This window comes from Theobroma cacao, chromosome 7 (assembly GCF_053813885.1).
Source record: "Theobroma cacao isolate CCN51 chromosome 7, ASM5381388v1, whole genome shotgun sequence".
NCBI lineage: Eukaryota > Viridiplantae > Streptophyta > Magnoliopsida > Malvales > Malvaceae > Theobroma > Theobroma cacao.
In genome coordinates this window covers 2,907,804-2,921,294 of record NC_142645.1, presented here as the reverse complement: position 1 = coordinate 2,921,294, position 13,491 = coordinate 2,907,804, and the positions used below count along the sequence as shown (strand labels likewise).

The 13,491-nt window shown below is 36.7% G+C and overlaps 2 protein-coding genes and 1 pseudogene across 2 annotated transcripts; 1 reads left to right on the top strand and 2 right to left on the bottom strand.

Moving 5' to 3' along the window:
• Positions 1-4,873: 4,873 nt before the first annotated feature.
• Positions 4,874-7,210, top strand: LOC18593653 (polyubiquitin). Its single transcript, XM_007020970.3, is given in 3 exon segments — positions 4,874-5,032; positions 5,899-6,990; positions 6,992-7,210. Coding segments are annotated over 2 exon segments (1,146 nt in total). The 5' UTR covers positions 4,874-5,032; the 3' UTR covers positions 7,046-7,210.
• Positions 7,211-10,252: 3,042 nt separating this feature from the next.
• On the bottom strand, positions 10,253-11,103 carry LOC108662709 (2S seed storage albumin protein-like; annotated as a pseudogene).
• A 1,346-nt stretch (positions 11,104-12,449) lies between these two features.
• On the bottom strand, positions 12,450-13,114 carry LOC18593651 (2S sulfur-rich seed storage protein 2-like). The gene has a single exon (XM_007020968.3). It carries the CDS (start codon positions 13,067-13,069, stop codon positions 12,617-12,619), a length of 453 nt encoding a protein of 150 aa, XP_007021030.1. The 5' UTR covers positions 13,070-13,114; the 3' UTR covers positions 12,450-12,616.
• Between the last annotated feature and the right edge of the window lie 377 nt (positions 13,115-13,491).

Sequence of the window (13,491 nt, the reverse complement as noted above, 5' to 3'; positions counted from 1 at the left end):
CCCCTCACAGTAAAGACAATATGCTGGTATAGGTTTGTGTAGTGGGCCTCAGGTTATCCGAAAGGAGGAAACATCCCTGATATTCATTATTCACATGTAAATGAGCTTATTATATGCCTAGAATCAACACATTTATGCGAGGAGGTCCATTACCTAGAGTTCATTGCTATGCACGTACTTGCTATACCACCTTCTCTCCCTTGTCTTTCTCCATTGCTTTAGCTAGCTACTAGACACGACATGCTTTGTATTCAGGTTGGTGGTGTTCCTCTAGTTATTCGGTCTTGAATTTTCAATCACATGCAATGATACTACACCTACCCAATATTACGGCCCTTGCCTTTGACTTTAGTGAATTTGGAGTATTTTAGGTTCAAATATTTACTTTTAATTTTTTTTTTTTTTAAAAAATGAGTCATTGATCCATCGAAAAAGATTACATGAATATCAATTCAAGTCTATTATCATAGATAAAATTAGTCACAAATTCGGTACGACATTGCAATTACATTTCACATTTAAAAAAAAAAAAAGAACAGAGCATAAGTTATTGATTGATAAAAAAAGATTACATGAATAGTCTGTTGTCATAAATAAAATCAGTCATAGACACGGTGCGGCATTGCAGTTACATTTTATCTTTCTGTTTTCTTTAAGAAAAAAACAAAGCATGGGTCATTGATTGATTAAAAAATTTTACTTGAATATCAATTCAAATCTGTTGTCATAGATAAATCAAAGAAACAATCATAATATAGAGGGTTTTTTGCTTTAAACAAATCTTGTTTCATTGTTCACCAGTCTAACAAAGGTGAGTAATTATTGGCAAAAAAAAAAAAGACTTGTTGAGTTGAAAATGAAAAAAAAACCATTCATATTTCCTTAATCCTACATGGTTCTTAGGACAAAGACCATTGTGTTTCTTAATACAAAGAAAAGTCAGAGAGAGAGAGAGAGAGAGAGACAAGCCCTAAGTCCTAAGCTAGGTTAATTTGTCCGTTAGTTGCCGACTGAGTTACAATAAGTCCCCATTTATTAGTTGTCAAGTGGGGCACAAACAAGAAAACACACACCCACCTCGCCAAATGAAAATACAAAGAACACTGTAACTTTGTCAAATTAGAGAGAAGGAAAAAAGAAGAAAAGAAATGGTACTTTCAATCTTGCTGGTGTTCACCTTTCCCCCATCTCATCTGTTTTCCAACCTTCATGGATACTACACATCTACACGTGCTCTTTCCATTTTTGTTTTTCGATAGTTCCAAAATTGTTTGTGTCCTCATTCATTCATTCATTCCTTCTCTCTTTGCAAATCTTGTGTGTGCCTTTTCTTATTACAACATTGAACTATATACCCAAACATTTGTTTTCTTACAAAGTACCAAATCATAGTGTTTGTTTATACTTAAAATTGCAACTTGTCAGCTTGGGTTTATGAGATATGTCTTGTTTTTATTCCCAAAAAAGGTGTAATATTTCATATTTTAGAGTTACTAACCCAACAACTTTTTAAAATTGGATTATATTATGAAGAAAATATAAATAAATTGGAAGTGTTAATACTTAATAGTAATGATTAGGAGTTGTATGATTCAATAATCACATTCCATTTCAACAAATGAATTGGGATGAATGTTAAAATAAAAAATTCGGTGGTGATCGTTATTACTATATGAATGTTACATGTTGTTAGTGAATTGAAAATTATAATGTTATTAACATTAAGAAAAAAAAAGGGGAATTTCATTATTCTAAGATCAAGGAAATTATCAAAATTATATGTATTTACACCCAACACATTAAGAAGTGGGCTAAAAACGAGCCTACACTTTGGACCAGTTCTGTGATTATCACTTAGAAGAAGGCCTATCAAACACTGTCATGAAAACATATAGGCTAATTCATAAAGCCCATTTAAGAAACTCAGCCCAGCTCATCTATCTTGTGCCTTTTTTTATTCTTTTTGGGGGCATAAACCAGCCTTTGGGTAATTGCTTTTATAGCTATTAGTTACAAAGGTCATCACCTTTTTGACACTTGGCATGGTAGTTGTTTTTTTTTGTCAGTCAAAGCTAGCCATGCATGGATGCAATCATCTTTGATTAATATTAAGCTTCGACACTTAATCAAAGCTTTCCAACTCAATGCTCACGTGTCTTCCCAATTCGTGTGTCCTATGTAGGGCACTCAAACTGTACTACTCTTTTCTATCATTTTAATAGTTTTTATTAGTTTATTAGAATAAAAACAGAAGAAATTTGTAGGATAAAAACTAGTAAAAGATTAGACACTACTAATGTATGACAATCAACACCCAAAAGCAGATGCCTACGATACAATCAGCACCGCCTACGGTGGCTGCGGGTGTGGCGAGGCCTGGTAATTTAAGAACCTGAGGTATAACTTTGGCTGCAGATCCAAGTTATTAAGTCAGCCAAGGAAACCTTCCAGGAACACAAATAATCTTACTTGGATAGAATTTTAAGTTGAATTTGCAAAGCTCCATGGATGCTATCCAACTGTGCCTGTATCTGATGAGTAACACATTGTGAAGGATTATGTGCTTGAATCATTTTGCAAAGGCTGGAACTTCAGAGAAAAGAAGAAGGGGGGCTGAAATTTATGTCTCCAACCATGAAGTTTCCATAGCAATCCACTCTTTGCTAGCTGGATTGTATACATATATAAAAATGCCGGCAACAATGGTGTTGTTTACCTTGATTGGTACCTTGGGATTAATGGATAAAACAATTGATCAAGCCAAAGCCAATGTTTGAATGATACTGATGTTCATGTCCTTGAGAGAAAAAGACAAAAGGAAAAAAACAAAGCCATGCAGAGGTAAAACTAGACACAGAAGAGAAACCAGACAGGATTTCAGTTGCAACATCAGCATATGGGAACAGTTCCATGATGTCAGGGCTATCGAAAAGATTAGTTTGCTTTGCTTCTCATTTCTTGTCTGAAATCTATAGCAGAAGTAAAGGAACCTGAGGATTATATTCATAGAACTCAGACTTTTGCATATGAATTGATTAGAGAGACAGATCGAAAGAGAGAAAGTGATAAGAGTTCATGGGTTTCACCATGATTATGAAACTCATACTTCAAACAAAAAATGGTTTATGAAAGTTTAAGTGACTTTTGCATACAAAAATCTTTTCTGCTATGAAAGAAAGTGGCAGGGCTCATGCCTCATGGGCTAAATTGGGCCTTAGGCTAAGGATTTTTGCTCTGGTTCCTACTAGTGAAGAAGGCTTGTGGAATGCTTCAACCCAATTTAGGATGCATACTAGAGTTATTAACGGGTACAGTTAATTTTGAGATATCTTATCTTATTAATAAATAGGGTACTAAATCCTATAATTACTTGATTATTTTTGAAATTTTTTACTCAAAGCACTTGAATTATAATATTCCACTCATTTTTCGTTAACTAATAGTACTCGTTTAAATATCCAATTGTACAAAAAAAATTTATTAACCTTTTCATAAATATCTAATTACCCAAATTCAAATCTATATTTATATAAGATAATGATTATATTTTACCATTTTTATCCATACAATTCACTAATAATTAATTTTATACAAACAAACAACCATTAAAATTAAAACTTAAACAACCAATTATTATAAAAATATCTTAAACAACTTTCATAACTAAAAACAAATAAATAAACTTTCATAATAAATGCCTATAATCAAACACTACAGAATTCTTGTTGTGGCTACAGAAGAGTGTGCATTAACTTACCATGAGAGCACTTCATTGGTGGAAAAAAAATAATCATTTTTTGTGTAGAGAACTTGACTGCATGCTTCAATTTCGATAATATAACGGTATGGATTCCATAAGCTGAAATGAAGGTTGTGTGTATCTGTGCCCAATCCTCCCTTACCCTGAGTTTTCCTTAGTTCCTATTCTTTAATGGCTTAATCAAGTTGGGTTGTAAAGTTCCAAACTTACTATTCTTCTTGAGTGCTCCAACCCCTCCTATTGTTCCCCCCCCACTTGCCATGTTCTTCCCCTTTCTTTCATGTTCATGGTTTTGATGAAACCAAGAAAATCCATTCATTCTGCTTGTTGCTGCTACTGTCATGCAGAGCAGTCGATGTGTTTAGGATTTAAAAAAGCAGCCCACTTGTTTATTATCATCATTGTACAAACAAGTTGATGTTGCATTGGGGGCATCGTTCTAATAAATTTATTCTGAGGTTTTGTCACTACAACATGTCCCCTAACCCTTTCTTCACTTTGATCCCTTCCAATAAACTGTTCATCTTTAAGAGTTGTTGAGCTAGTAACTTATTCTTCCTCTCCTCAATAACATAATCAACATAAACCAAGTTGACATATAACAAAATGTTCATTTGAGTAGGTAAGGCTGTTTGAATAGTCTAAAACCCTAAATTGCAATACTAAATAACAAGTTGGTGAACATCGAAAAGAAAATGATAAGTTGTGTTTAAAGGTCCATCGACTTATCATTACTTGAATATATTATTCTTTTTATCTCAAACATAGATTAAGACTCAAAAAATATAGATTAAACAATTAATTTTAAAAAAATCACATTTATGAGAGAATCAAACATTATTGGCCCATATAAACAATCAAACTTTATTCTATACAAAATTCTATTAATTTCTTTTCCAATTATTATCATAATTAATTGGTATTAACACAAAGGCATGCCTAGGGTGGTTGAGGTATTAAACAATAATATTTTATTACCACAATTATTCCAAAGGAGGGAAAGCTAGAAAACGGCAGCGTCCCGTTTTGAACACGTCAAGAACAATTAAATCTAAGCGTGTCATCCAAGTCACTCACAAACTCTAATGTAATACGTGGCGTCTTCTTATTTGCTCCTGTATTTTCCTACTTTTCTTCGTCAAGTCGGCAATCTCAACCTCTTTCCCTCTATAAATAAATCACCATTTTCCCTAATTTCACCTATCAAAGTTCATTTCTCTCAAAGTCTCATCGATCGAAAAGCTTTCGATTTTCAAATCTCTTTCTCAGAAGGTAATTTCTTCCTCTTTCTCCGATTCTTGTTTTGTTTCTTGTTTGTTTTGTAGATTTGATTTGTTTTTGTTCCATGTGTTTTAGGGTTTTGGTTTATATTGATTCGTTCAATTCGGTCAATCTTGATGAAATTTTGATATCTGTTTATGAAAATCTCATCTGTTTCTAATTCAAGATCGTAGATTCTGTTGAGCGATGGGCGTTTTAACTGATTGAAAAGTTATTTTTTTTTTAATTTTATCTTGTCGATTTTAGGGTTTCGTGATTTATTGCTGATCTTGATTCTAGGATTTCATTGAAAATTTTTATTTTTTTAGTTCGTTTTTATGTTTGATTTATTTGTGTATTAAAAAGCGAGGTGATTGGCCTAAATTGAAGGTTGTTGTTAACGTTATTTGATTGGTTAATATTGATTTCGATTATGTTTGCATGATGATTTATGTATTATGATGTTTGTGTTATTGTTGATAAATATGGATGGCAAATTTATTTTAGGATTTCATTGAAAATTTTCTTTCTTTTTAGTTCGTTTTTAGGTTTGATTTATTGGTGTATTAAAAAGTGAGGTAATTGGCCCAAATTGAAGGTTGTTGTTGATGTTATTTGATTGGTTAATATTGGTTTCGATTCTGCTTGCATGATGATTTATGTATTATGATGTTTGTGTTATTGTTGATAAATATGGATGGCAAAATGTTTTAATCTTGTTATGTGGGGTGTTTAATCTATGCCAAATTAAATCTTGGAGTAATTCTTGTTTACAGCTTAGTTATTAGTTACTTTTTGGGCAAAAGTTATTATTTTTTTGCTTCTGCATATGGATTTTGGATGTTATAAACTAATTCAGAGTTTCTTATTGACAACAGATGCAGATCTTTGTGAAAACCCTTACTGGCAAGACCATCACCCTCGAGGTGGAAAGCTCTGACACTATTGATAATGTCAAAGCTAAGATTCAAGACAAGGAAGGGATCCCACCAGACCAACAGAGGCTTATCTTTGCTGGTAAACAGCTAGAGGATGGCCGCACCCTTGCTGATTACAATATCCAGAAGGAGTCCACCCTCCACCTTGTTCTTCGACTTAGGGGTGGCATGCAGATATTTGTGAAAACTCTCACTGGGAAAACCATCACTTTGGAGGTGGAGAGTTCGGATACCATCGATAATGTGAAGGCCAAGATTCAGGACAAGGAGGGTATCCCACCAGACCAGCAGAGGTTAATTTTTGCTGGAAAACAGCTTGAAGATGGCAGAACCCTTGCAGACTATAACATTCAGAAGGAGTCAACCCTCCATTTGGTGTTGCGACTCCGTGGTGGCATGCAAATTTTTGTGAAGACTCTCACTGGAAAGACTATTACCTTGGAAGTTGAGAGTTCTGATACCATTGACAATGTAAAAGCTAAGATCCAGGACAAGGAAGGTATCCCTCCAGATCAACAGAGGCTGATATTTGCCGGCAAACAGTTGGAGGATGGGAGGACGCTTGCAGATTACAATATCCAAAAGGAGTCAACCCTCCACTTGGTGCTGCGTCTGCGTGGTGGAATGCAGATTTTTGTGAAAACCTTGACTGGTAAAACCATCACTTTGGAGGTGGAGAGCTCTGACACAATTGACAACGTTAAAGCCAAGATCCAAGATAAGGAGGGTATCCCACCTGACCAACAGAGGTTGATTTTTGCTGGAAAGCAGCTTGAGGATGGGAGGACACTTGCAGACTATAACATCCAAAAGGAGTCAACCCTGCATTTGGTTTTGCGCCTGAGAGGAGGGATGCAGATATTTGTGAAGACCTTGACTGGGAAAACCATCACCCTGGAGGTTGAGAGCTCAGACACGATTGACAATGTGAAAGCAAAGATTCAGGACAAGGAGGGGATTCCTCCAGACCAGCAGAGGTTGATCTTTGCTGGCAAGCAGTTGGAGGATGGTCGCACTCTGGCTGACTACAATAATCCAGAAGGAGTCCACCCTTCATCTTGTCCTTCGCCTCCGTGGTGGTTTCTAAGTTGTACTTGTGTTCTAATTTTGCCAATCTGTGGCAAAAGGCTCGAATAGTTTCAAAACTCCTTTTAAAATACTGTTCTGGTTTAATGGTTTTGATGCTGTGTGGTGCTGAAATGGTTGGAAACATCTCAGCTAATATTAAATAAAGTTCTATCCCGTTCAAAAATTGTTATCTTCTACTCTTAAGAATTATTTTGCCTGCTGCCATATGTGTTCTGCTAGCATGTGCATTGTTTGAGGTGGTACAAATTTAAACTTGTGGTAATCATGGGTAGTGTATGTTGCTAGAGGTAAAGTGAGATGAAAAATATATAATATATATGTGTCATGGGTAATCTGATTTTAGGGATGTAGGATGGAGAATCTATGATATACATGTGTCATGCCTGTCGAACAAAACATAAATGGATGCTTTTTGAAAGAATACAATTATCTGTAGCAGCTGCTAATTTAAAGTTGGGTGAGGTCTCATGAGGGCACTGCCGTCTTCTGGTCCCAAATGAATTAACAGTTGGTAGTTCAAATCCAAAGCTCCGAGATCTTTAAGTTGGTATCCTATGCATTGTTTCTCGTATTAGGGGTTAATTCAAAGAGATTTGTTATGTTAATTCTGGGATGTGCATGTAAGAAACGTGGGAGATGAGATGTTGAGATGGCTAGTTTGAAGTTGGCTCGATGCTCAAACGTATTACGCCATGCAAATCTTCCCATAAAATTATGTTTTGTTTGGTTATGAATTGGTTTAGATTCCTTTTTAAGACTGAGATGTCTCTGTTCGGTCGTCTGTGGCCTCGATGATTGCGAATTTCTTTGGTAAATGCTCTCATGTAATCCAATTTCTTGATGGCTCTGCAGATATTTCAGAACATGTTCTGTTTTCTTTTCTTTTTTTTTTGTTTTCAAACCAAGTATCACTCAAAAATAATTTTCCATAGAATTCTAGATATTAGTTTTAATTTTCCAATTTCGTTTCTTAGTCTTACCGAGCTTAGATAAACTGTAATCATGATATCACATCATACGGGCGCAGGGCAAACAGAGATTTGAGACACTTGTGACACTTGAGTGTAGCAATGAAACCCTGTGAAAAATTGAGCTTGTAACATAGATTAAAGTTCAAGTGTGGCAAAAGAAACAAGATTTGCGTACGTAATCAGGATTTTATGTTCGAGTAATGCTACTCTCGTTTTGCACCTTAAAAAACAAAGTCATATTGCTTGAAACTGAGGTACAGAGACATGCTGATAAAAGTCTAGCAAAATGGCCAAAGCAATTCAACCAAGCTACCCATTGTTTATCACTTTCCACCAGAACCAGAAAGCCTTTTCTCGTCAGGGTTTACCCCACACTTGGAGGGCAACTTCCCATTCTTCTGCCTCACTATCTGCGTTATGACTTGGGATCCTGCATTGCCCTTAATTTCAGGTTTTGTCTGGATGGCATGCTTGGAAACAAAGGTAGCTTTATTTGAAAATTCAATCGACACATCTGAATCATCAGAGCCTTGAAAGTATCAGTTAACTAGTTGTAGATACTTAATTTTAGTTAATATCTATTCTTTAAAGAATTATATTATAACATAATATTATATAAAAAATAATTAAAACAAATGAAGTGCTACTTCACTTAGAATAATTAAAATAAATATAACACTATTTCATATGAAATAACTAATACAAGTAAAACAACTACTTCGAATAAAATAATTACTTCAATTGGATGACAGTGAAAGCAATTCAGAATAAGTGACAGAATTTATGAGTTACTTTTATCTTATAATGTTTTAAAGAGTTTGACTTGATGACTCAAATATGAAAGCAATTAAAAGGTCCTACTCTTATTCTTTTCCTGAAGTATAAGCGTTTCACCCTCCTACCTTGTTCTCGTATACCTATTCACATACATATTCTTCTGTTATACTTGTTCTCGTGCAGCTTCTTTTCTTATACTTGTTCACGTATAGTTTTTTCTCTTGTACCTTTTCACGTATACATTTTTTCTATTACTTTTTACTCGGAGAACAAATCTTATTACATCCGATTACAGTAACAATTACTCACATTAATGTTTTTCATAATAATATCATTTATTAGTCGCATTAGAGTTTATTCTTGAGTAACCGCCGCTTTAGCATTATATATAGAGCTTCATAATTCATTTAGAGGGGTGCTTCTCTCCCTAAAAAACTAACACATACTCCTCTAGAGCTTCTGTCTATAATTCTCTTTTATTCTTTAATTCTTTTTATTGTCTTCCACCTATCACAACACTCAGTACTTCAAAAACTGCTCCACTCTTCTTTTTCGTCTCATTTAACACATCATTTTACTTGTTTGTAACTTTTCCTCTCTTTATCACAAAAACCCCCTTTACACTAATCCAACACCTATATATCTTTGTATGTAAAGAACACGTACAAATTTTCTTCTTATTCTAATTTTGTCCAAGCAATTCAAAGCCACAAATTCCTTTGAACAGTTATAAGCCAACCGATTCAGTTAACCAATATTGCTCTTTCCTGGTTGCAAGGAAATTGAAGCATATTAGTAAAGCTTTAATTTAAGCAGGCTACTCATAAACTTAGCAAAACGCACACGATGATGTCCTTTATTACGATTAAAGTGTTGTAGTCACCCCAAAACCTCCAGCTAAAACGCTAGAGTAATGGTGAGATATGTTGAAACCTTTGAATATTCAAAGGATGAAGACGATGAAAAGAGGAGCGAATAGTTGAGAGAGAAGAGAGAGAAAAAAATATTATTTCCTCATAAACGGCTTCTCAACCACTTTTCATTTTAACAACCTATATATACTGTTCAAAGAGAGAGAACATGTACAAAGAATAGCAAACCAGATGAAGTCATCTGGCGTTACAAAGACCGAGGGTGCTGAAACGAAAGGTTCCATGGCACAATGACTCATACGCTATCAATTAATTCAAGTAGCTAAATGGTTGACTTTTCAACTTGCATAAAATAAACAATAAAAAACAAACAAGTAAAATTGAATATGACATCTTTTTCTTCCTTTTGAACTACGGGCCCTTGGAATCACCATTACCTCTTCCTCTGTAGTAGGTTCCTTTGCAGATCAAAAAGCCTTCAATATTCAACAAGACATTACATTTTTATTTGTTCTGCAGCGTGGGATATGATGATGTTTCTCTCTAGAGCCAACTGCGACATGGCAAGTCACACATCCTAGGCTCCATGTCACATTTGGGCACTATTTTCTTAGCCATCTGATACATCTCTTCTTCCCCCAATTGTCCTTGTTCCATCTGTTGCTGCATTGCCTGCTTTAGACCAGGGCATCGGCATTGCCTGCTTTAGACCAGGGCATCGGCATTGCCTGTCCAGCTTCTCTAGCTGCTGGCAACAGAAGTCAAGGTGCTTCTTGGAGCGGTTGTCACAGCTGCTGTATTTCTGACAGTTCTCTAGGTAGTTCTGCTTCTTTATCTGCTGCGGACAGCCGGTCCCTTGTCGCCCCCTAGTGTTTTCCTCGCTGTCGAGGGTGATGGTGGTGCTAGATGGCGTGTCACATCTCCTAGGTTCCATGTCTCATTTGGACATTATTTTCTCAACCATCTGATACATCTCTTGCATCTCTTCTCTCCCCAACTCTCCATCTTCTGTCTGTTGCTGCACTGCCTGTTTTAGACCAGGGCATCGGCACTGCGTATCAAGGTTCTCCAGTTGCTGGCAACAGGAATCTAGGTGCTTGCTTCCGGGGCGATTGCAGTACTCCCCGCTGCTACTGCTGCACTGCTCCTCCATGTACATCTGGCAGTGCTTGAGATAGTTTTGCTTCTTTATCTGCTGTTCACAGCTGTCCTCTGGCTCTCCCAAGGGTTTTCCTCGCTGTTGACCGTGACAGTTGTGTGCTGGATGGAGGCATTAGCAAGGAAGAGAATCAGAGCAAGGGAGGCTAGGTGGACTGCGAGCTTTGCCATGGTTGAGACGAGAAGGGTTGGTTATGACTTCGATGGTGAAAAATGGGGTGAGGAGTGGTGTTATTTATAGGAGACTTAGGGCCTTGCATGTCGATTACGTTTGTTGTGGGAAGGTAGCGTATTTTTTTTGCGTGCTAATGGTGTCAAGAAGTAGCTTTTGCTTGGTTAAGAAACTGCCTTAAGGGGATTTCTTTCAGTCTCTCTCTTGAGTCTTGACCATGTTAATTTGTATCTTTTGGGGGATAAAATGGTTTCACCTCCGCTTCATATCACCTATTCATATCTCGGGATTTTCTTTGGGTCTCATTTTAGCTCAACTGTTCATATTAGGTAGTGGTTCAGGTGAAAATTTTGTATTGTCCATGCTCTTTTCCCCTCTTTCATACGTTTGTGCATCTGGATCAGTTGTTTTTAAGATACGTCCCAGTGAGGATTAAGCTTGTAACACAGATAAAGCTCAAGTGGTAAAAGGGTCAGGATTTGCATAACGATAATTCTATATCTGATTCATAATACACTCCATGGTACTTAAAAAGAAAAAAGTCATATATACATATATTTTTATGTCTGAGTCACCCCTGCAAGGCTGCAACTGCACCTTATGCTTCTGCCAACTATGACATCTGCATATATAGCTGCATTGTGTGTTCAGGGGGTAAGCATTTCAACTGACAGGCAAGGCCTTAGCAAGTACTGCTCAAAGTCATTGGATTTCTCCACAGGTTCTGTGGTTTTCCTATGGGAGCTATCTTTGTTAATATATTCTTACTTCAACAGTGACAGTTCTGATGGTAGCTTTTCCGGCAGTTGAGACTGCATAAGGAACTAAAAGGAAAGCAATTGCCTAGTGACCAGACTTTCCATTATTGTAATTATAGCTCTGATGTGACTCGAATTGTTAAAAATTTAACTTAATTTCCATCTTTTCCAATGGTGGTGGTGCGGTTTTTAAAGGGAAATTGGGGTTTTACGCATGTAAAACTATACGTGGAAGATTGAAAGGGCTAGGATGGCAGGTGTTCTTCCAGGTGCTGGCTTTGCCAGCTTCCTGATGGATAAATTCTTTTCCCTCTTAAGACTGCAATGCAGATGCCATCATTAATTCATCTTGTTTGTTCAATGCAATTGCTTTTTCTTTTTAGTGTTTGCATATACACTATTATCAAAAGTTCATAAATCCAAATACCAGTGCAAACAGTTAGAGGAGAAACAGACGTTAGCATCCCTTTAGCAACAGGAACTGATGTAAAACAAGAATCTTCTGATAATTTTGTCTTCCATTGACCTTTAAAGTATCATTCCAATATTATCCTCCATTCAGAGATTTGGTATTAATAAAAATTTCTGATATGAGCCTTTAGGAATTCAATAAGATTAACTAGGCAAGTTCATTGTTCCTTAAATTCCTGGTGGTCTGAAGTCTGATTCTGATATGAACTATGCTCATTTCATCTTAGCCTGAAGCAAAAAGCAACCGCACACGAGAATGTGCTTTTATTTATGGATTATCAGTACTTCTAGTCACCCCAAAAACCTCCAGTTAGAACACCAGAGTTGATGGGTGAAACATTACAGTCATTGTTTTACATTAGATCAGGCAGCTCTGATCTTTCTTTCTCTCTAGAACCAGTTGCGAGGTTGCAAGTTACACCTTCCAGGCTCTACGTCACACTTGTTCATGATCTTGTCAACCGTCTCATACATCTCTTGCAACTCTTCCCTCCCAAACTCTCCCTCTTCCGCCTGTTGCTGCACTGCCTGTTTTAGACCAGGGCAACGGCACGGCGTATCGAGCTTCTCCAGTTGCTGGCAACAGGAGTCTAGGTGCTTGCTCACGGGGCGGCTGTAGCGCTCACGGCTGCTGCTGCTGCCGCTGCCTCTGGACTGCTCCTCCATGTACTCCTGACAGTGCTTGAGGTAGTTTTGCTTCTTTATCTGCTTCTGACAGCTGCTCTCTTTGCTTCCCCAAGGGTTTTCCTCGCTGTCAACCGTGACGGTGGTGTGGTAAACGGAGGCATTGCCGAGGAAGAGAACAAGAGCAAGGGTGGCTAGGAGGAGACCGAGCTTTGCCATGGTGGATATAGATATATAGCTAGTTAGATGACAAGGCTTTGGTTCTTGCTTATGGGGCTTGGGGGAGTGAAGGGTATTTATAGGAGACCCAGGCCTTTGCATGGCGAGTACGTGTAGCGGGGGATGGTAACACGTTGGTTGTTGCATGCAAATGGTGATGATAAACAAGCTCTGTTTGCTTGTAAAACTACCTTATTATTCTTATCATTGAATCTGCAATTTGTCTTTGTTTGGTTAAACCCATCACAACCATCTGTTGTTTATTCTTTAGGTCTTGTTTGGTGTACTCAAGAGTGTCCTCGTGGATCTAACAAATATTTTTTTAATACAAATATATGATTTTGAATTATATAATAAAGTTAAGAATCAACTTTTTTTGTCGACATAAAAAATTTTATTATATGTATGAGTTTTTGACCGAA